Source organism: Zootoca vivipara, chromosome 15 (genome assembly GCF_965207765.1).
Source record: "Zootoca vivipara chromosome 15, rZooViv2.hap1.1, whole genome shotgun sequence".
In the NCBI taxonomy this organism is placed as follows: Eukaryota; Metazoa; Chordata; class Lepidosauria; order Squamata; family Lacertidae; genus Zootoca; species Zootoca vivipara.
In genome coordinates, this window is record NC_142598.1 from 15,475,340 (window position 1) to 15,499,702 (window position 24,363).

At 43.2% G+C, this 24,363-nt stretch overlaps 1 protein-coding gene across 1 annotated transcript in view; it reads right to left on the minus strand.

Moving 5' to 3' along the window:
* Positions 1-390: 390 nt before the first annotated feature.
* The window catches only part of WARS2 (tryptophanyl tRNA synthetase 2, mitochondrial), a 29,134-nt gene continuing 5,161 nt past the window's right edge, over positions 391-24,363 (minus strand). Inside the window, exons 2-6 of the mRNA XM_035097065.3 lie at positions 17,329-17,586; positions 5,940-6,020; positions 5,296-5,381; positions 3,988-4,106; positions 391-3,113 (exon numbers count right to left, since the gene is read on the minus strand). Coding sequence (XP_034952956.1) covers positions 2,665-3,113; positions 3,988-4,106; positions 5,296-5,381; positions 5,940-6,020; positions 17,329-17,586 — 993 coding nt within the window. The 3' untranslated portion in view covers positions 391-2,664. The remainder of the gene's footprint in view (positions 3,114-3,987; positions 4,107-5,295; positions 5,382-5,939; positions 6,021-17,328; positions 17,587-24,363) is intronic.

Below are 24,363 nucleotides of genomic sequence, written 5' to 3' on the forward strand. Positions count from 1 at the left end.
ATGGAGCTGAAGTGTTCTGACCCCTGCCATGACTAGCAGAAGTACAGTTGTCATATGATTTAAAGAGAGTTGCAGAATTTCTTTCTTTTTTCTCCGAGCGTAGATTCCCCTGCCCTTTTGGCACTGCAACGTACTCTGCGCCAGTGTGGTGGGTTGGCGCTCCAGTGGGCAAGGGGAGGCTACGGTGACAGCCTATGGGCCAGCACTTCACTCTTCTCTCTGCAAAGTGTGTTCGGCAGCTGTCAAGTTTTGCAGGAAAGCCAGGAGAGGCAAGCTGAGCAATTCAGACAAGTGGAAGCCCCCCTACCCCGGAGTTTATGCTGTGGATTGCTACACACTGCTTTTTTAAAACAACAACAACAACAACAACAATAAATGTTTCTTTCAGTCTTGCATACAATTCATTATTTATTTCAATAGTTTTACTCTACCCTCTTCCGAAGTTTTAAACAGAATACAGCATTTGCTCTTCCTGATTCTGAATAAATTCATTCTACGTCAATGCATTATTCTCCCACCAAGCTAGCTTGGCTTGTCCATTTTTCTTATTGCTTCAAATAGAGCCAGACAGATGCATCCACAACCCCCACAGGGATTTTAAGTGTACAGAAGAGCCTTTGGTTGCAATCTGGCATCTGGCATGAGAATAGAGCAGCCTCTCAAAAGCCACCACTTGTAACCTCCTCTTGCGCAGTGGGGAAGCACCACATTGTGCGTTGCACATGAGGCATTAGGCCTATTCTTCTGCAACCTGGGCACAATAACCATTGTCCTTCAACACTGGCCTTGTTGTCTGGAACTCATGAGACTGATTCACCCAAACATTTGGAGGGCACCAGGTTGAGAAAAGGGGCCTTAAGGCACCCAGAAGCCCACTCTTCCTACAGGCTCCTAGCAGAAGCAAAGCCATCTCAAGGCTGCGCAAAAACAGGCTGCTGGAGACTCTGGGGGCAAGGCTTAAGGGTGCCTCTATTTATTTTATTTATTTTTAAATGTATTTTTATTAATTATTTTCTTGATTTACAAAGGTGTGTGCAATGTCTCTCGTATTTTTTTCCATGTAACATTTTTTTACAAATCGGTTTCATTTGTTGAGACATTAGGAAGAAAAGGGGGAAAGAGGTGTGTGTGGGGGGGAGATAAGTGGGGTCGGGTGGCGATGTTTCTATTTTACTTAATACAGGCATCCCCAAACTATGGCCCTCCAGATGTTTCGGCCTACAACTCCCATGATCCCTAGCTAACAGGACCAGTGGTTGGGGAAGATGGGAGTTGTAGTCCAAAACATCTGGAGGGCCGAAGTTTGGGGATGCCTGACTTAATATACGTGGGGTTTTGTGTCCGCGTTGCTTGTGCAGGTTCTCTGCTGTTCACTTGTGTTCCTTTGGTGGTGAGAGGGGTGCCTCTGTTTAGAGGGATGAGATGCAGCCTGCTCAGGCCAGCACCTGAGTGTGGAGGTGCCTCTGGTGGAGAAAGCATGGCAGCTGCTTTTTCTGAGAGGCCACAGCTTCTCCTACCTGTCCCTCCTCCTATTGCTTCCATTCGTCCTACAGTCATGTTCAGTACTTTACATTGTACCCACTACATTAGAGCGGGATGGGAGCAGACACACAGACGAGTCAACGGAGGAAGAAGCTGTGGGAACTTCATTTTCTCTGGGTCTTCGAGAATCCTCCAGATTGTCACCTGGCATTGCTAAATGAGAGGATCTGAGTGTAAAGGGATGGAGAACAGAGAACCAAGATTGATGGTGTCACATGTGAAGTCAGTAAACACTACACTTTTCTGGGACCATAGCCTTTTGCCCACATGTCCTGCTTGGGAACAACTTAGTTACATGTGAAAATATAGCAACAAGCCAGTGACTGTGCCGCCAAGCTAGATCATCTCTCCCTTGCACTGGAGAAATTACTTTTCAACTAAACTTGCAAACACAACCTGGAAAGATGCAAGAATTCAGTTGGTGAGCAGTTATGTACTTTTGGTACTGATACAGAAGTATAAAAAACATGCCCGCTGTTTCCATTGAGGGCACGCATGTGAAACCTCAACCTTCCCTTATCAAACATGCCAAAGCCTGGAGCCGATCCTTTCCCAGTGTATTTTGGGATGGGAGGAGTGTATTTTGTGTACATGGCATTTCCTCCATCGATGCAGCTTGTAATGCAGAGATGGAATGCATTTAGTATCCACCTATCTATACTTGAGTACAAAATGTAATGTGAGAAAACATCTTAAGACTGCCAGAGGGACCAGCCAGAGCCAGTAGTAGGGATAACACTTCTCCCACAGACAGCCTGATCAACAGAGTGTTCAGGTTCACAGAGCAATTACTGAGGAGTCTATACAGGCTTTGGCTGGACATGTACCAAAGGCTGAAATTTGCACAGGTTCCTTCCAGAAAACAAACAGGCCACAGAAAAGACATTCTGCATTTCTCATGCAGAAAGGATTCAGTTTTCCCATCAGCTCAAATCTTTTTGGGGGCAGAGGCAGGGAGAAAAGCACTCTTTAGCTCGGATGTCTGCTTATTTGGCTCTTTGCAAAGCCTGGTCCATTTAATGAGCCTGAGGTGATGATTCGGATATTCGTGGATCCAAAATCAGTCAAGATAACCAAGGCTAAACTCAGATTATGAAAGGCACTAGCTGCTTTTCCTTGAGGTTAATGCAATCCCACCAGTCTTTTGATTTCTGAATATACGGGGGTTGCAAGCTCTTTGGCTTTTTCTGCTCCGGTCCATAAAACCTTCTCCAGGTAACATCTGTCTTCTTTTAGCCTCACAAATTCACTCCTAATTGGTGCAAGTTTCTCAATGACTGCCTCTGCTACTACTGCCTTGTAGTGAGCAGTATCAAGGCCAGTACTCTGACGTACCACCTCCTCCGTGCTGAGTCCTGTTACAGCAGAGTGAATAGCGACCAGGTTGGAGACGCCAGGGCGGTGAGCAGGGTCATAGGTCACCTCAGAGGTGAAGTCTGTGACAGCCTTACGAAATTTCAGCATTATCTCCTCAGGGCTGTCTGTTATGTTCACCGTGGCTAACTTCTGAGGGTCTGATTTGGACATCTTGGATGTGGGATCTCTGAGTGACCTGATCTTCTTCGATTCGGCTAAAATCAAGAGAAAATGCAATTACAGAAGAGAGCTCCACAACAGAGCGACTACGTGGCTAAGCGACATATCGGGAAGCCCGGGGTTCTAATCTCAACTCTGCTATGGTTCACTAGGTGGCCTCAGACAAGCCGTTCTCTCTAAGCCTCAGCCTTTCACCTCCATCTGCATTATACGGATAATACTATTGACCTATACAAACAGCTCAGGTTTGTGGGTTTGAGCCCCACAGAACTGGGCCTTCCCTAGAACAAAGTATCAAGCCAACCAGCCTCCTCCATCCCTATAGAAAACTGTTTTATTAGGCATCCCTGTTTTTACATATGAAATCCCATTTGCTTAAGAGTGTCTGGAAGATGCTATGGGCAGAGTGAAATGCCTAATACAGTCATACCTTGGTTGACAAATGCCTTGTGAGTCGAACGTTTTGGCTCCCAAATGCCACAAACCAAGAAGTGAGTGTTCCAGTTTGTGAACATTCTTTGGAACCTAAACATCCAACGTGGCTTCCGATTGGCTGGAGGAGCTTCCTGCAGCCAATCGGAAGCTGCACCTTGGTTTCCAAACGTTTTGGAAGTCGAACGGACTTCCAGAACAGATTCCATTTGACTTCCGAGGTAAGACTGTATTCTAGAGGACTGCTGAAAAGGATAGGAAAAGAGGTCGGGGCAACACCTAGTAGTGGAATAGCAAAGATTAAACACATGCTATAATTTTTCAAAAGCTGCATTTGTCAACCTCTGTTTCCCTTTGTACTCCTTTACTTTGGCACCTGGCTATTCCCGCTCTTCTCTTTCTTCTGCAAAAGCTCCCCAAGCCGATTGACTTTACTCAACAAGCAGTCATTTGTGATAGGTTTTGTACCGTACTCACTTAGAATGGCTGTGGGCACCGGAAAGAATTCCCCGTATTTTTTGTTGAAGCGTCGGGCTGTATCCTGGGTCAGCTCCAAGTGCAAGACTTGATCTTCTCCAACAGGAACATGGGTTGACCTTCCAACAGAAATAGAAAAATAGAAATGTTGTGGGGGGAGAGAGATTGTTCACATCTGCTCACTCAAACTGTTTCTGAATAAACAACACCATCACAGTTGAAGTAAACCGCTAGATTTGCTTACCTTTCCCGCCCTGACCTAGCCAGTGATCCATGTGACGGTCACCCCCGGGCTTGACTACTGTAATTTGCTCTACGCGGGGTTGCCCTTGAAGCTGTCCCAGAAACTCCAGCAGGTACAGAATGATGCAGGCTCTTCACGGGGTCCCTGCCATGGGAGCATATTCGCCCAGTGCTTTTCCAGCTGCACTGGCTCCCGGTGGAGTACAGGGTCAGATTTAAGGTGCTGGTTTTGACCTTTAAAGCCCTTTACGGCCTAGGACCTTAGTACTTACAGGACTGTCTCTCCCGGTATGCCCCGCGGAGGACCTTAAGGTCCATAAATAGTAACACCTTAGAGGTCCCGGGCCCAAAGGAAATCAGATTGCCTCAACTAGAACCAGGGCCTTCTCAACACTGGCCCCGACCTGGTGGAACGCTCTGTCTCCTGAGACCAGGGCCCTGCAGGACCTGATTTCTTTCTGCAGGGCCTGTAAGACAGAGTTGTTCCGTGTGGCATTTGGCCTGGAGCCAACCTGATCCCCGCTCCCATTTCCCCTTTCCTTTTCCACTTTTGTATGAGGCTATATTTTTAATTTTAATGTATTTAGTCTTGTTGTTGAGTTGTATTTTAACTAGTTGTTTTATATTTGGTGTTAGCTGCTCTGCCTTGGCTGGGGAGGGCGGGGTATAAATAAAAATTTATTATTATTATTAGATTTAGCGGTAATTCATGGATTATAAATGACAGATTAGCTACAATCATAATGTCCACTAGATAACCCAGGCACCCCCAGACTTCGGCCCTCCAGATGTTTTGGACTACAATTCCCATCATCCCTGACCACTGGTCCTGTTAGCTAGGGATCATGGGAGTTGTAGGCCAAAACATCTGGAGAGCCGCAGTTTGGGGATGCCTGAGATAACCTGTCAGTGAGGAAGGGCCACTGATTCACTACAGAATGAAAGGACAATCTCACCACAACTAGGTTGCTCAAAAGCCACCCACTCCTGAACTATTCAGTCCCCTTGGTTATATCACAGTGGCCTTCATTTGTAAGATAGGGAGCTGTGCATTCTGACTCTTACTTGTAGAGGAGAATATCTGCGGCTTGAAGAACAGGATAGGTGAAGAGACCAACTGTTCCTTCATTCATTTGGCTGGCATTCTTCACCTATTTATGTGAAGAAAAAGAAGACACATGCACTTGGCTTAATACCTTAATTTTTTTTATTTGAGGACAGCTACAATGGCGCTGTGGGTTAAACCATAGAGTCTAGGGCTTGCTGATCAGAAGGTCGGCGGTTCGAATCCCTGCAACGGGGTGAGCTCCCGTTGCTCGGTCCCAGCTCCTGCCCACCTAGCAGTTCGAAAGCACATCAAAGTGCAAATAGGGACCGCTCCGGCAGCAAGGTAAACGGCGTTTCTGTGCGCTGCTCTGGTTCACCAGAAGCAGCTTTGTCATGCTGGCCACATGACCCGGAAGCTGTCTGCGGACAAACGCTGGCTCCCTCGGCCTATAGAGCGAGATGAGCACCGCAACCCCAGAGTTGGACACGACTGGACCTGATGGTCAGGGGCCCCTTTACCTTTACCTTTACAATGAGCACAAGAGAAGATGGCAGGAGCCAGGCCAAGGCCAAGGGCAGGCCTAAAGGCTTAACCTGTGTAACAGCTGAACAGGGATGGCCCACCTGCCAACTAAGCTAAGAAAGGCTAACAGAAACCTCACCTTCCATTGTGGAAAATGCTGCAGGCGTGGCAAGCTTGTGAGACATCCCAGAATCCAGCCGAGCTCTGCATGCTCAGGCACCTGAAACAAATCAGATAGGCAATTAGGTGCAAAGGGTTTTCACAAAAGCACAGCCCTAGTAGCAGTCCCCACTTTCAAACAAAGACAGCATGTTTATGAACATATAGAGATGTCTTTTTATGATAATGTCATAGACCGGTTGGGCGCAGAGGAATGATGGGAGGAACCAGCAGGGGAACCAGGAAGGGAAGAAGGCTCAGAGTCTGGGGAGTGGTGGTGGGGCAACGATGAGTGGTCACAGGGAAAAGACTGGGAATAGGAGGTGTCAGAAGCTGAAGAGGTAATAGAGTTTAGTTTGTGGGGAGAGTCTGTGGCAGAGAGCAGTTCAGAATCAGAGGCAGAAGCTGAAGCAGGAGAGTGGAATGAGGGAGGCCAAGAGGCAGCGATGAGACAGGCTGGCAAAGAGTCGTGGGTGTCTCCCGCTCCAGCTGCATCAAGCTGCCCTCCCCGTGTCTCCCAGAACCAGAAGCTCGGCAAGAAATGGATGAAGGAGAGGTTGGCTTTATGCAGGCGCAGTCTCTGATTGCTTGGAAAAAGCTGTGGTGAGGAGGAGGTGACATTCAGTCTCGGCAACTAATTTTCATGGAGGAAAACTACCGGGAATGAGCTGCTCTACTCATTCGGCCTGACACTCAACCAAGTCTGTGGAGGTTGTGCTTAACAAAGAGTTAACTCCATCCTTGAACTGTGTGATCTGTCACTCCTGTAACAGATAACCAGTTCGCTTGTGTTGGACCATCAACTACGCTGACTGCAAACCAGGAAGTGGAAGAGGGAATGAGCATGCACAGATCTACAGCTTGTTCAGCACTCAAGCCCTGCTCAATCTGTGACATCTGAATCAAGCCCTTCGTCCATTTAGCCCGATGCTGTTTACTCAGACCAGGAGCAGTTCTCCAACATCTTAAGCAGGGGTCTTTCCCAAGGATACTACCTGTGCCTGTTTTGATCTGGAGGTGCCAAGGGCTGACTGGGAGACTTACCCTTCTCATAAGTAGCATATAAGCCGTTAAAAATGAAAGGTCATTTGAAGCGCCACACTAAAGTGGCGCTGTACTTCTGTACAGATCTGTGCTATGTAGATCCATGGGGGATAAGAGCTGGTGAGAATGACATATCCTCTTTCTTTCACTTCCAGGCAACCCTCTGCCGTGGCGAGGCTCCTTACAGGGTGCCGGCCGCGGGATCACATTCATCCAGTGCTTTACCAGCTGCACTGGCTCCCGGTGAAGTACAGGTTCAGGTTTAAGGTGCTGGTTTTGACCTTTAAAGCCCTATTATGCAGCTTGGGACCCTCGTACCTACGGGACCGCCTCTCCTGGTATGCCCCACGGAGGACCTTAAGGTCCACAAACAACAATATTCTGGAGATCCCGAGCCATAAGGTGGCTAGATTGGCCTAAACTAGGGCCAGGGCCTTTTCAGTATTGGCCCCAACTGCTACACAGTGAAAGTGAGAGTTGGAGGATAAATTTCTGCCTTGAAGGCCCAGTCCTTCGTTCCTTTATTCTCAGTCATTGTCTGACTCATAATTGTACAAAGGCCTCCATCTCTCTACCCTAAGGGACAGGTAAAGCATATTTTCTCAGCTTCAAGAGGAACTGTAAAATTGCATTTTAGCCCACCAGAGTTAACCAGAATGCTGATCTCAAATGCAACAGGTCCAAATATGGTTGGAACAACTGCATCATTCTCTTTCTCCCTCTCCCTCCCTCCCTCCCTCTCTCTCTCCCCCTCTCTCTCACAACACACACCCTTCCAAATATTTGATCCTGCTGCCCAGTACCACTGCTCAATGCATTAGGTAATGCTAACATTAACACATTGTAGAAGGACAGCGCATCACTGTCCTGGTCCACGCGAAATACAGAACTCGAACTGGAGCAGTTTATCACTTCCTCCTAGAAAACATGAAGTGGTTGGCAGAGGCTAAGTGAATGGATGTTTCACACTTATTAAGAAACAGACAGTAGTACTGGAGACTGACTTTACTTAAATAAACAGCTGAAGGCTGTGGGGTGAGTGTGCATTGCCTCTGGTGGGCACACACCCATTCGATGCCCTATTTGTCCATAGATTCTGCAGGTTTTTGTTAGTGCTTCAAATATTTGCAAAGCCAGAACAACAGTGGCTCAGCGGGGCTTTTCTTTATCACCTCCAATTCTCTCTAAATGAACTGCTGGTTTCCAGTATGTGATGCTAAAGAAGGAAAGAAAAGTTGAGAGATTTTGTGCTTGACTTGCGGGAGGAGGAAGCTAACTTCAAATGATTCTATTATAGCAAAAGTACCTTTATACTTTTCTCCAGGGTGGATTTGATTTAAATCAAATTGATTTAAATCACTAGTCAGTAAGACTTGATTTAATTTTATTTATTTATTTATTTTTACAGAAAGACACATCCTTATAATCTTAATATTTACAACCAGATGAAGCTTTCATTTTTGGAATAATAAATTTTTTACAGTTATATCAAAAATTACTGATTTGGTTATACTATTAGAAATACATAGAGAGATAATTATTGTGAGGTTTAAGTTAACTGTTTATATTTGGACAACATTTCTGCAGTAATTTATTGGAAGGAGAAAAACAACCATTTCCTTAACAACAATTTATTTAACTAAACAATAACATTATAGCATATGTATCCATGTTTGTTAACTGATGTGGTTAAACTTTTTTTAAAAAAACAAAAATAGACTGAGTTTTAGCACACAAGGAAAACTTAAAACAAATCCTTGTTTCCTGATGAATAGCCTTTGGGCTATAATGTAACTTAAACAGAAAACTATCTTTAGAAAGATTTTTTCCTCCAAAAGCATTTTATTTTAAAAATCCAATTTCAATTTTAAAAAATCCATTTTAAAAAAAAAGATTATTATTTTTTACAAAACCATTGTTTTCCCCCACCCTGTTTTTCTCACAATATGGAGGCGTACACTAAGGAAGAAGCCTGCACTTCAGACCTTTAACTTTCGGGAAACAACATTTCCCTCTCCCTCAGTTTTCTCTTTTATAAACTCAAGTTTAAATATTGATTTGTCAAAGATTACAAAATAAAAAAAAATCCTTCCAGTAGCACTTTAGAGACCAACTAAGTTTGCCATTGGTATGAGCTTTCGGTGTGCATGCGCATGAAAGCTCATACCAATGACAAACTTAGTTGGTCTGTAAGGTGCTACTGGAAGGAATTTTTTTATTTTGTTTTGACTGCGTCAGACCAACACGGCTACCTACCTGTAACCAAAGATTACAGTCAGAATCAAGTCAAACAGGAAACCACATAGGTTTAGAGAAATTTAGACAAATTCATGGAGGATAAGGCTATCGATGACCACTAGCCATGACACCACAGGAGTGGTGGGTGGTGATGTGCTCAGGTCATGCTTGTGCCCTTCCCATAAGAAGTTGCCTGCTGTGAGAACAGGATGCTGGAGTAGGCGGGCCACTGGGCTGGTCTAGAAGGCTCTTTGTTGTTGTTGTTTAGTCGTGTCCGACTCTGTGACCCCATGGACCATAGCACGCCAGGCACTCCTTTTTTTTTAAAAAAATAGATGTTTATTGATTTTCACAGTAAAAAAGGGGTTACAGAAAATTGAAAGGGGTGGGGGAGATATGAATACAAAAAAAGCAAAAATTCAAGAATCAAGAAAACAAAAAGAAAACCACAAAATAGAAAAAGTAAAAAACTGTATCACTTATCTTTATCACAGTGTATATTGGGACCTCCTCGGGTTCCCGTCCCTGTGTTTCTCAAACACACTTCCAATTTAGCAAATTCTACCTCTAAATATTCACTTTTAATACTAAATTTCTTATTTTCTATTCTAGAATAACCTCTTTTACCTAATCCACAGATTTATTTACCACTTGATTTCTATTCTTAAAATATTACTTTAGCATAATTTTTTAGATATAATTTAAAATCTTTCCACTCTTCTTCAATTGCTTGTTCTCCCTGGTTGCGGATTCGTCCGGTCATCTCTGCCAGTTCCATGAATTCCATCATCTTCATCCGCCATTCATCAATCGTTGGTAACGTTTGCTGCTTCCAGTATTTAGCAATCAAAAGTCTCGCTGCTGTGGTGGCATACATAAAGAACGATACTTTTCTCTTAGGAATTTCCTTCCCTACAATCCCTACGCCAGGCACTCCTGTCTTCCACTGCAGGTTCTTAGGTTCTCATAAAATGGGTGGCTAATTTTTTCTAATAAAGATGTTTCCCATACTGTTTGATACCATTGATCCATGCTTACTCCTGACAGGTCTCTCCAGTGTCTGGCTATGATGCTTCTGACTGCTGAGAGCAGGTGGGGTATGAGCTCCTTGTGATGTGAGTGGGCATTATTCTCTTGGAAGATGTTTAGTAGGGCCAGTTCTGGGGTGACTTTTAGTACCTGCTTAGTTATTTTGCATATTTCTTGTATGACTGATCTCTAGAAGAGTCGGATTTCGGGACATTCCCACCACATGTGGAGGTATGTGCCTGTGGAGGTGCACACTCTCCAGCATTTTGGTGAGGTTCCTGGGCGTATTAGTGCTAGTTTCCTTGGTGTTAGGTACCATCTGTGAGTGAGTTTCAGGGTGAGTTATTTTCTTTTACGCTAATGTCTCACAACAAATGAAACTGATCTGTAAAAAACACAACTTGAAAAAAGAGACAATGCAGGTATTTTTTTGTAAATTAATAAATCACACACACACACACACACACACACACACACACACACGATGGGTGGCTAACTTTTTCTGGGCCAAGGAGTCCATTGCCCTCTGGGACTACATGCCACTGGTTGCTGTTGAAAGAGTGGGTATGGCCACCCATCCCATACTGCCTATCACCATCACTGAGAACCATTGAGGTCCAGATAAAAGTGCTCAGGAAGCTACAGTCGGCTGCAATGTTTCCCGAGGGTTGGAGATGGCCGAGCACTTGGGGAACGCCAGAGAAGACCTGAGAGCTCCTTACTGTTTCTCTGACTCCTTCAACCTGCTTTTGCCTCTTTAGCAAGCTGTTGCGGGTTGGCAGACCTTTCAAAAAGGCTTGGCGAGCCAGATTATGCCCACAATGGCTGGCAGGTTGCAGCCCCTGGCACAGAACATCAAAGGAAGAGCGACAAAAGACACAATTTATAGGGTCATGCAACAATCACCAGTCTGGCATGACAGCATCAGTTTACATTAAAGCCCCTCTAATTTTAATCCATCAACCAAATAAACACAGCCGTGTTAAGGGATAATAATAGACTTACTTTCCCCACTGATAAGACACTTGATTTAATAACGATTTTAATGACTTCCATTCTTGGTGGTTTCTTACGTTAAATGAGAGATCTCCAGGCAGAAGACATAACAATTCCTCATCAGACCTACTGATTGCACCCCACCCCAAGCAATTTATTTATTTAGGGCATTCCTACCCCGGCTTTCTTCTGTCGCAGAATTTAAGGCAACATACATGGAGCTCCAAGGTGGTTCCTCATCCAGATACTGACCAGACCCACACCTGCTTAGCTTCATCTGCAAATGCAAATGGTTCCCTTGAAATGTTGTGGACTGTAACTCACACCATCCCTGGCCATTAGCCATGCATGCTGGCGCTGATGGGAGCTGTAGTCCACAATGTTTAGAGGGCGCCACACTCTCTGCCTTTGCACCAAAGGTTGCACAGGGTTTCACAAGTTAAGATAGTGAGAAAGAGCTGCTGAGCTGAAAGTTGAGGCATAAAGCGATGGCTGTTCAAACAACAAAAGCAAAATTAACACTCAAAATATCCAGAACCGACTGATGGCACCTTCTGAAAATTGCCATGCATGCTATCACCACCAAAGAAAACTAAGTGAACGAGAAGAAATCTCTACCTCTGTCAAGAACAACTTTCTGTATACAGTCCCAAAATGTTCTATGTTTTTCTTCACTACAGAAGAAAGTTTTAAAAATTTTAAATTGTTCACTGAAAGATAAAATATTGTTGTTATTTTTAATGTAACCAGAAATCAACCCGTTTGAAACCATGGTTTCCGATTCTGCTTTGGAGGGCAAGAATTAATTCATATCATTGGCTGATTTGAACATCAGAACAAAATGCAGCTTGTATTAGGCCCAGAAACAGAGGGGCTAGTTATAAAAGAGAGAAGAGGGGGATCGTTTGCATTGTGCTATTGGCATGTGATGGTGATGGAAGCAGCAAAGGCATATATTTCAGGGGAAACCTTTTTTACTTCTACATGACAGGACAAGTACTTAATGCACATTAACCCATGACTCTTGTAGATTAGTGGTCTGATGGGCTTTCCTGAAACAAGGACTCTATTTCCAATTTGGCAACTGTTCACTGCATGTTGCAATCAGTACTAATGATTTCCACTTCCCTCCGCCTAGAGGATCTTCCTTTACCATACCGTAGAAGATATCTGCAGCCAAGAATTCGCTAATCCTCAACCAGCAACAGCCAGATGTTTTCATAGTGGTCAGAAGGATGGCAAAACCAACGCCCCTAGGAATTAAATGCTAAGGTATTGTCCAGGTTGCATATGCAATGAAAAGTGGTTGATTTTCTTTTGCCTGAGTCACACACTCTGCCGGTTTCCACAACAACAAATCCTACACGATGACTGCGATTCTATGCACAGAGATTACAGTGGTACCTCTGGTTGCGAACGGGATCCGTTCTGGAGGCCGTTCCGGAACTTCCGGGTTTGGTGCGTCCGTATCCTGAAAAGACGTAACCCCCAGCGGACGTAACATGAGGTATGACAGTATACTCAGCAGGACTTACTTCTGAGTAGACATGCCCAGGACTACACTGCAAAAGGTGCTGCTAGCGGAATACCAACTAAATGAAACCTTTGCTAGAAACTTAGGCCAAGGCAGTGGCAGTGACGTAATATGCAGCAGCTCAAAACCTTTCGTGTCTCCTGATGGAAAAGCCTGTTTTCCGTATAGATATTATCTTTCTCAGAAAATGTTTCCTGCAGCATAGCTAAAAATACTTGGAAGAACATCAGCATTACAAATCCCTCTATTTATTGTTTCCCATAGGAAGCAAGCTATGTCCATTAGCTGATTTCCCCAAAGATGTGATCATCCAATATGTTGCATCGCATCCCTAGGGCTCTTACTGGACAAAATTTCAGTATTTTTTGCTGGGATTCAGGTGTTTCCTTCTACTCAAGGCAGTCGCAGTTGCTCTCCTCCTCTGCAGCCCTTCATCCAGTTATTCCAAAAGTCCTCAATTCTAATCTGTCAACGTACTGGGGTGGAGCCTCCTGAAAGAACTCTCTGTCTCCCTTTCCATTTACATCCAACGCTATTACACGAAACTGCCATTGTTTTATTTCTTGATGAAACAAACGTTTACTCATTTGTGAAAAAATATTTATACACTGCTATAATATCAGAGCAGTTTGTAACAATTACACATAGCACCATACACTAAAAACCATATTAAGAAGTTAAAATCAGAAATCAGCTAACTATTGTGGAATGATAATTGCCTGGAAAAGCCTGACAGAAGAGAAAAGGTGATGGTGATTTGCCATGGCATATATAACCAAAGGCATATACAGTCGTACCTTGGTTTTCAAACAGCTCAGTTCTCGAACCTTTTGGCTCCCATTTGACTTTCAAGGTACAACTCTATAACCAAAACTTCTCCCCTGACAGGGTACCTTGTATTTTAATCAATATCTTCATGTCAGTCTTAGATTCAGAGGTTTGAGAGTAGTGCTTCTTCCTGTTCTCCGGTGCTTCTTTTTGTTTGATTGCTGTATTTTATTGTTTATTGTAATCCACCCTTGTGGGTTTTTTCCTGGCCTCATTTTTAAATAAGCAAATCAATGCATTGTGTCTTGAATGATTTTAACATGTGTGTCTCACCCTTCCTCCAAGATGCTCAGGGCAGTATACATTTTACCTCCCAACAAACCTAGCCTGAAGTCAGTCACCAAGCTTCATGTGAGTTCTCAATCTAGACTGAAGCTCAACATTCGGCCCACTGCTCAGGGGTGGGCAACACTTCTCCAGCCTGAGAGACACATTCCCTTGTGCCTACTTCTCTGGGGGATGGGGGGGGATTCTGGGCTACTGATGGGCGGAACAAATGCAAAAGTGGGAAGGGCCACTCACACATGTTATCTCACACATTCTCACATGCATTTCCCCACCTAACACACACAATGGACACCATTCATTCACTTACTCACAAACACCCTTACATCCACTTGCATTCACACACAACACAGATACGTGCAGATTCTCACTGCCCACGCCTGCAGGCGTAATTGCTGTGTGAGGGAGATTTTCATGGAGAATGCAGCTTGGGAGGGCTAACGCTACCGCAGTAGTGGAAACCACAGTGACACTCACCTGACCTCCCAACAGCTGAGTTGCTGCTGCTTATTGGGATGAGATGGTTGGACAGTGTTCTCGAAGCTACGAACATGAGTTTGACCAAACTGCGGGAGGCAGTGGAAGACAGGAGTGCCTGGCATGCTCTGGTCCATGGGGTCACGAAGAGTCGGACACGACTAAACGACTAAACAACAACAACTACAACAATTGGGAAGGAGAGTGGGAGGGGCAATTTGGCAGGGAGGTCAGCATGGTGCAAATGCACCAGCAGTAGCAGCAGGATGCTTCTGCTGCAGCTTTTGCACCACTCCCAGCTCCCTGCTGCCTTGCCCCTCTCCTTATTGGTAAGCAGCAGTGACTCAGCTGCTGGGAGGTGAGTGACTCTATCTGCTATAGTCCTTCCCTCCCCAGATAATCTCCACAAAGATCGTCCTTGCCCCATGCAGCAATTACATTTGAAAACAGCCTTCTATTAGAGCTAATTGCTACCTGGGGGGGGGGGTGCAGACCAGATGGGGAAGCCCCCAGGGCCAGCAATTCCCTACCCCTGAAATACAACGTAGATGGGAGATGACAGTAATAGTTAAATAGAAGGTCTTATTGCAGCTGCTGAGTGATCTCATTTATCAAGCCAATTGACTGATGGTTGATGTTCGCCAACAGGAGCAAACAAGAACACTAACATTTTCCTGATGCCTGGAATCTCTCTCTTGACTTTGGAAGGTGACACCCTTTACCTAGAAAGTGTGCCAATTTTGCAATTTGAATTTGGACTCAGAAAGAGGAAAATTTTGCTGCTGAGTGCCAATGCAGTAATTTTGCTACCTTTTTTTAGAGGACTGGTGGCTCCCAAAGGACTCCCGTTATACATTTGTAAACAGGTAAATATTATGAATACATTGTTAAGTCCTAAAATAAAATGAAAGTTTTGAAACATTATGGCAATACAGTTTGGCTGATCTGTTTATTCTCTAGTGTATAACATCTTTTGGCTGGATTAGGCCAGATCAGGCATCCCCAAACTGCGGCCCTCCAGATGTTTTGGCCTACAACTCCCATGATTCCTAGCTAAGAGGACCAGTGGTCAGGGATGATGGGAATTGTAGTCCAAAACATCTGGAGGGCCGAAGTTTGGGGGTGTCTGGGCTAGATGTTCTCCATTTAGTAGAGTCATTTTTGTCCCGTATAAGTTAACTCTCCTTCCCTCTCTTATAAGACAATACATTTAATATGAAATCAAATGTTGCAAGGTTTTTGTTCTGATGTATTTTAGTTGTATCCTTTATTGGTTTTATTCAGGGGTGTTGGGTCAGTTCTTTAAACCATGATTATTATTTATTGTATTTATTACATTTGTACCCCATTCTTCCTCCAAAAGGAGCCCAGGGTAGTAAACATTAAAAGGTTCAAGTTTTAAAAGGCATATTTAAAACATTTTAAAACAGTTCAAACCCATTCAAAACACTCAGAACACCTAAAACCTTTTAAAAGTAATCACATACCATTCAGTTATTAATTTTGTAGCTGTTAGAAATGGTTATGGTTGTTGTAAATCCACATTAAGAACTAAAAGTGTTGAAGAAGAAGAAGAAGAAGAAGAAGAAGAAGAAGAAGAAGAAGAAGAAGAAGAAGAAGAAGAAGAAGAAGAAGAAGAAGAAGAAGAAGAAGAAGAATTTGGATTTGATATCCCACTTTATCACTACCCTAAGGAGTCTCAAAGCGGTTAACATTCTCCTTTCCCTTCCTCCCCAACAACAAACACTCTGTGAGGTGGGTGGGGCTGAGAGACTTCAGAGAAGTGTGACTAGCCCAAGGTCACCCAGCAGCTGCATGTGGAGGAGCGGAGACACAAACCCGGTTCCCCAGATTATGAGTCTACCGCTCTTAACCACTACAGCACACTGGCTCCCAAGGAATTAAATAAACAAAAACTAGCAAATGGAGTTATACAAATTTGCCAACATGCTTTCTTGTGTTTAATATCCTCTCTTCATTCATACCCTCCTCCCTCGTTCTCTCACTTTTTCATTCACATACTACTCATGCAGACAAACTCACATACTGTTCAGACATCTGATCAACACTCAATGGTACTGTTTACAGTACTTTGTTCCACTCTTTCCATTAATATCTGTCCCTAAGCTCTGGACTTTTCAACAAAACAAAACAAAACAAAACATTCTGAGCAGTCAGAACGCCCTTACACATCCTGTTAATTCATCAGCAGCTGAGCCAATGGAGTTATCTCGCAGAAGGTCTCATTTCAAAATATAGCTGGCAGACTTCTCTCACCAGATAAGGCAGTGTGGTTTTCAAAATTCTAACCTGCATATACCCCAGATCAGATCAGATGAATCTTTATTTGCATCAGCCACTAGCCATAGCAATAAAATAAAATATACTGAAGACAGAGGTAAAAGGTTAACTATACAAAATACATTTTGGAGGTTTACATCAATAACCAAATAATATACCCCAGGTTTTTCCCTTTTGTACAATCTGTTGGATGCAAGATGGGGGGGGGGGAAATTTATGCAAAACTATTCAGTTCTGTGATTTAACCCCCCGTCTCCTTTATCTATTGACCACAGTAAGTATGCTAAAAAATTACCCAAACCTGGCTTTGACTTCTAAAGCACATACAGTGGTACCTCTACTTACGAATAACTCTACTTACAAATGTTTCTACTTACGAATGGAGCTCCGTCCGCCATCTTGGATGCGGTTTAGATAGGATTTTTTCTACTTATGAATTTTTCTCCCAATGCATTCCTATGGGATTCGACTTACTAATTTTTTCTACTTACAAATGTGCGTTTGGAACGCATTAAATTCGTAAGTAGAGGTACCACTGTATATAGATAATAACCGGGGGGGGGGGGGGAGAGATGGTCTAAGTGGAGCTATGTTCTGTCCACTGAAATCAGATGCAGAACCAGAGGGAGTTACTGACCTGGGATTGTTGGAAAATGAAACACTTCTGCGGACTGATGCCACAGGCAAGGAGAACAGCAGTGACGTCTAAGATGCTTGTGCGTAAAACTGTTGGTTCCCTTGGTATGGTGAGGGAGTGGAGATCCACAATGCTGTATAACACAGAGCTGCATTCTTCCTGTAGCTTCACCCAGCTTGTGATAGCACCAAGGTAGTTTCCCAGATGAGGGATCCCGGTTGGTTGAATCCCAGAGAAAATCCTTTTCACACCTTTATTCTGGAGCCAAGCCATAATTTAATTAATCATTAGTGTAGCAAACAATCACAGGGAACCAAACAATATGATAGTTCCAAGGTACATATACCTGCAACTTTCTGTGCAGAAACATAGGGCAAATACAGGCAGTATGGATATTTGAGCATATGGTAAACTATACAATTACAGTGATGCCTCACAAGACGAATTTAATTCGTTCCGCGAGTCAATTCATTTTGTGAAAAATTCGTCTTGCGAATCGCAGTTTCCCATAGGAATGCATTGAAATTTCTTTTTTTGCCCATAGGAACGCATTAATTAAATTTCAATGCATTCCTATGGGAAACCGCGATTTGTAAGACGAATTTTTCGCATAACGAATTCGTCTTGCAAGTCACCATCAGATCGCAAGATGCATTCGTCTTGCGAAAAATTCGTCTTGCGAGGCACCACTGTACTCTCAATCGCACCACTTTGGGGGCTCATGAGCTTCTGTTCATTTCAAAAGGGCACTGAACATACAGCTTTTAAATTGGATTGTGCCCTAGTAGCTCAATCTTCCACAATTTGACAGAGTTGTGATATATTATTCCAAGGCAGTCATTTTTAATTAATTAATTAATAATAGTAATAATAATAATAATAGACAAGTTGAAAATTGCTGGGGATCTTGGCAATCTACCTTTTAGTGATGTTCAAGTGGTTAACAAAAATGTCAATGGTTCGTGGAAGCAAAAGATAAAAAAATATGTAAGTGATTTAGAAATGATACAGGTTTATAGTGTGGATGTGCCACCTCTTAACCCTGCACATTTCTTCCCCCACATAGTATTTTACTGGAGCCCACAACCCTCATCTTCAACTGAAACAAAGCCTTATTAAGTGCACCTGTACTTGCTTATTTCTGTATCCTGTTTACCTGTATAACCCCTCCCTTTAAATTTAGACTGTAAGTTCCTTGATCAGCATCCTTTTTCTTTTTTTTTAACTTTTATTATATTGGAAAACATCATGACAGCACTATAACAACTCCTAGTCAGCTTTAGGTGTTGAAGATTTGTGTTTTTCTTAAAACAACTGCTGGAGTGCTGGGAACAAGAACAAAATTGCAAGGCTTAAATATAAAGAACCACTGTTATTTATCAGTGGAAGACTGTAAGTTTGCTACAATACCAGTTATGTACTGCTATTTGAAGACTGCAAATCTAAGCGTAGTTACTTTTGTGTAAGCCTTGCTGAACACAGTGGAAATTTCTTCCGAGTAAGAATTCACAGCATCAGGTTATACACTTCAAAAACAGCTGAAGAGATTATTCGGCTAAAACCTTCATAGAAAATAGCTGACACTCAAGAAAGAATGTCGTCATGTCCTCAAAAAACTATAATGGGAGTATCATTATCTCAGCTCTGGTTATTCCATTTCTTTTTGCTAGTTCTTTTTTTCTCTGTACAGTATGCCAGAATGTTTTTGGGATATTAACCATCTCCCTTATTCCCACGGGAGACAAATATTCTTGTTGACTCAAGAAGGAAACTCTAAAGTATGGCTGTCCAGTTATATTATTCAGTAAGGTGGTGTGTATGTGTGTGTGTGTGTGTGTGTGGCAAAACCACACCCTGAGATATTCAAAGGTTCCCTCGCTGGTATTTGTCTTTTTAAAGAATCTGCTTAAATCATCAATCATAAGTGAGCTCTGACAGATTGATCTCTAAAAAGGAAAGCAACTTTCTGGGTGGCCCTTTTAACTTTTCTTTCCACTTTCGATGGATAACCAAAGCTCATGTTCAAATGCAATACTTCTTCTTCCAAGGCTGTTTCTCCAAAAACAAAAGGGCTGCTACACAAAACTGCATCCCAGTGTCGTATTCACCTCCTCCGTTAATGGATAGTAAAAAAAAATTCCCCACATTTGTCTAACATTATCACCCTGCTGTGTTGTATTCCCCATATGTGGCAGCCAATGTTGTGGAATGGGAGTGAAAAAAGCACAAACTATATCAGGACAGAGGGCATACCATATTTTTCCGTCTATAAGACGCCCCCATGTATAAGACACCCCCTATTTTGGGGGACTCAGATTTAAGAAAATCCACCCCCAGCACTATCTGTGTATAAGACGCACCCTAATTCTGGGCATTAATTTTTTGGGGGGGGGACCTAGTCTTATACACGGAAAAATACAGTATTTTACTTGATGCTATAGAAAGAGGGTACCCTTTCCTCTGCTTATAACCCTACCCTTAAGAGGTGCCTCGGGACATGCCGTCAAATTCGTATTTACTTTGTAAAAGCAACAGATCCTATGCCATACCACCAGCAGCTTTTGAAACCCCTCCCAGTTTCAGAAGTAATCTGCCATGTGGAGTAGTGGGCAGTTGCTGGAGCGGCCGTGGTTCAGCGGTAAAGCACACACACACACTTTGCATTCAGAAGATGCTGGGTTCAGTCCCAGATATCTCCAGTTAAAAGGGTCACAGAATCAAAGAGAGAAGAGGCAGGGAGAGACCCTCTGACACAGACCCTAGATAGTCAGCAACGGTCAGAAGAGACATCGCTAAACTTGATGAATCAATAGGACTCAGTAAAAGGCAGCTTTGTGTGGTAGACACATGCCCTCTTTCCTACCAGAAAAATGCTGGGTGGTTTTTTTATTATTATTATTTAAAAAAGGGAAACCTGCTATCTTGAAGAAAACAGCAAGGTTTCCTTAACATGCAGAACAGTTGCAATTTGCTAATGAAAGTTGTAGTATGATGTGAAGCTAAAATAATAATAATCAAGGAGTGATCACACTAAGTGCACAATCAAACACTCAAATACCGTGACCCATTATGGATACTTCAGCAATAACAAAAATATATTGCTTAGAGAGAGTTCATAGAGGAACAACTGAAATGATTAAATGCCTGGAAAGAACTAACTTCTTGTTGTTGAGAGGGAAGAGAGATTAAAAAAAATTACACATGCAAAGTTTAGCTAAATTACAACATTTGCTTTCTTCCATCCCAAGCTTGCCAAGGTCTGATCTATTCCACTTCAAACACTCCAACAAGAATACCCTGTAATCAACTGGAAATAATTTTTACTTAAAATATTTCCCATGTGCTGATGTTTAAAGCTGGGAAGAGGTGAAGTTACTATTAGGGATTCTAACTGAGAATCTGATTTTCGCTATAATGTCGTCCAAATCTCAGCCCTGACCGGCTCTCTGCATCAGAGAAACAATTCACTCATTCAAGTCATTAAGAGCTGGAGCAGAGAAAGCTCGTAAGTGCAAGTAGTTACAGCCTAAGTAGGAAAACGCATGACAGTTACAGTACAGTACATCTGTAGCCAAGGTGCCTCATCTTCTCACAAACCCGCTATTTTCTTTATAAAAAATACTGAGCTCAAATTGGATATGGATGAAGGAAATTACATATGTTCCAACGCAGTACAACTGTACTGTTATCTAACTGTAGATAAAACTTTATAAGGATAAAAGAAAGTATAAGCTTGGAAATTACTTTGTTATATCCACAAAACGTTAACAAAATATTATGTCAGCAGATAATGAAAGCCTCTTAGAAAAATCAATGGCAGTGATAAAGCAGTAGTTGTTTTTTTTTAAGTAACCATTCATCAAACAGGAGCCAAGAGGTTGAATGACACACTGTCTGATTAACAGTGCAATCCTACATGTGTCTACTCAGATTTATCTGGGTACTTTCAGGTGAGTGGGAATAAACTCCAGCCTAAGAGGTTCAAGTAGAGTGGAATTCAGTAAATGGATTATGTATTTCAAAAAGAGCAATGCCACATTAACTCCCAATGGTCAGAGTAGCTAGTGACAAAATCAGTGGAATTGGATTCAAAACTTAACTTTAAATTTCAAATACTGCTGGCACATTTTAAATACTAAAGCGCTTGACACATGCTACGGCACGGGGGAGATAAAATGAATCATGCAGGAAATGTGGAAATGAAATCTAAACATATAATGGTCTCAGATTAACAAATCGCGCCATTACAATTGTGTAATGAGGGGAATATAAGTGGTAGATTATTGATAGTTTTGGCAAAATGATGCAATAATGAAGTTTTTCCTTGTGCTGATGGTTTTTAAAATACTTACAACGCTTCAGTTATTATTGCACAATATTTTTCTGCATTTGATACCTCATTAATAATAAAATACGAGTTGCACAAAGCGTTTCATTTCAACTTAAAATAATATTCATTAAAAATGAGAATTCTGAAATCATGGTGCTAAAAGCCACACTGCGCCCGGCTACAGGCTTCGCTCACTGTTTATTCACCCTGCAAGAGTCAGAAGGCAACATAGCAGGGAGTTCAGTCTGGTGTCATGAAATCATAGGGCTGGAATGTGCTTGACTGAAATGTTGAGGTCAGGACATCAGAGCCACATGCTCAAAAGATCTGGAGTTAGTAAAGGATTAAAAAGAGAGAGAAAGAGTATGTTTCCCAAGAGTTCCCAATGGGCAGAAATATAAGCCAGAGGAGATGCCAACTCAGACTACAGCCACTCAAGAATTACCATTTATGTCCAGAGAAAAAAATGCCTTAGCACAGGGGTCCCCAGACTACGGCCCCTGGGCCGGATGCGGCCCAATTGGCCTCCCAATCCGGCCCGCGGCGACCCCCGCCGCCCGCTGCCGCCGCCCGCTCTTACGGCGCGCGGTGCGGCGGCGATCTTCAAAATCGGAAAAAAATCGCCGAAAATCCTTTGTGCGCATGCGTATGGGCCTCTCCCGACCCAGAAGAGGTCATTTCCGGTGCACTTCCGGGTCGGGGGGCGCCCATACGCATGCGCACAAGCAATTTTCGGCGATTCCCCCCCCGACCGTGTGCATGTGCGCATGCGCACGGGTGCGCACTCCCCTGCCCTCCGGCCCGCCGCGCGGTTGCCGCGGCGGGCACCGGCCCGAAGCCCGGTAAGTCTGGGGACCCCTGCCTTAGCATCACAGAATTCTGCATAGTACGGTTTTGTGACCAGTCTTAAAAGACCTCAACCTTTGCTGGAAACAGGGGCATAAGATCCTATATCAGAACAACAAATTCATTATCTGAGTGCAGATCCTGATATGGGCAATATGACATCAGCCACCCACAAGATCAACAGGCTTGGGAAAACTCAAAGGTTTGCAGAAGTACATATATGCAGAATAAAAGAATCCCAAAAGAGAGCGGAGAGCTGCAAAACAGCCTGCTGAGGAGGGCTGAACATGCTTGGTAGGAATGGAAGGCTGACTGGCAGATGTGGAAAGGGAAATGGAAAACTAATGGAAGAGAAATGTAATGGAGTATCATTAACGGTGGTCTGGCTGGAACCCTGACCACTCTGCACAGCAATATTTCGTTGCAGGTTCCACTTGTATGTGTTATGAGCTCCACAACATAATTCCGTAGAATGAGAAAAAATTGGTATTCACACTATCCGTGAGGCAGAATACAGTGGTGCCTCGCTAGACGAATTTAATTCGTTCCACGGGTCTTTTCTTATAACGAAAAATTCCTCTAGCGAATCCCATAGGAATGCATTGAATTTTTTTTTTGCCCATAGGAACGCATTAATTGAATTTCAATGCGTTCCTATGGGAAACCGCGATTCGCTAGACAATTTTTTCATAAAACGAATTCGTCTAGCGAGGCAACCTCCGCTCGAAAAATCCTTTCGTTAAGCGGAAATTTCGTTAAGCAGGGCATTCGTTAAGCGAGGCACCACTGTAGCTTAAAACAGAGCGTCTTTCTAGAAGACACCAGTAATCTTCACTTCCATTGTACGACAGTCCTCAGGTGTGGTGCGTCAGTTGTTTTTACTGGATGGTTTCCCAGTCCTTGTACTGAGCTTCCAACTCTGCTTTTTTAACTGGCTCAGCTTCTGAGCTATTAACAATCTAACACAGAGATTTGGCACGTGAAGCTTTCCCCTCTACTTTTTCCACATGAAGAAAGCTTTGCCTGCTTACATTTTTGCATCATAGTAGATACAAGCACAAAAACAGGGGGGTGGAACAGGTGTCAACTACATTATGGGCTGTACATGTTTCTTATTTATTCATCTTTATACGCAATATTAAAAAATGGTGTGGAATTTAGTTGGGAATAATCAAAAGATCTAACATACAGATTTTGAGAACCTTAGTATTACTAGGCAGCCATAGCAATGTGGCCATTAACATGCAGATTAAACAAATTGTTCCAATCTTTCCCCCCCCCTTTTCTTTTTGAAATCATGTTATGAAATACAATTATGGCGCACTTGCTGTTAACTGTCAAGGTAAGTCAGTGTTAACTGGCTTTGAAGCCTTTTCTCTGGATTTGTTTGCACTTTGGAGTAGAAGATTCCAGTTTACAGATCTATCCATCTGTTTAAAGAGAGCAGGTAAGGAAATGATAAGGTCGCAAAGCTAATTTTAAATACAGGTGTGTTTGTGTGTGCATGCGCACGCTCATATGTATGCAAGCGAGCAGGAGAGAGAGAGAAAGAACGCAGGAAGAGAGGAGCGGATCGCTGCTGACATGTGCGACAAGGAAGATTGATGGTTTCCCTCTCTAGTTTTCCCTACTGTGAAGGCACACAGGGGGTGGGGAAGGGGACGAAGAAGCCGCTGCGCCAGCGACAAAGCAAGCTGCTTCGCTTATACCACTTGAGCCCTGATTAATGAGGCGGCAGCAACTCAGGAAATGGAGAAGGATCATGCTTAGACTTCCCCCTTATTGTTACTTAGCTATAATTTGAGCTACAGAGTTCCACATGTTTTCAGTTGGTTTGCTAGTTATGAATTTTCAAACCA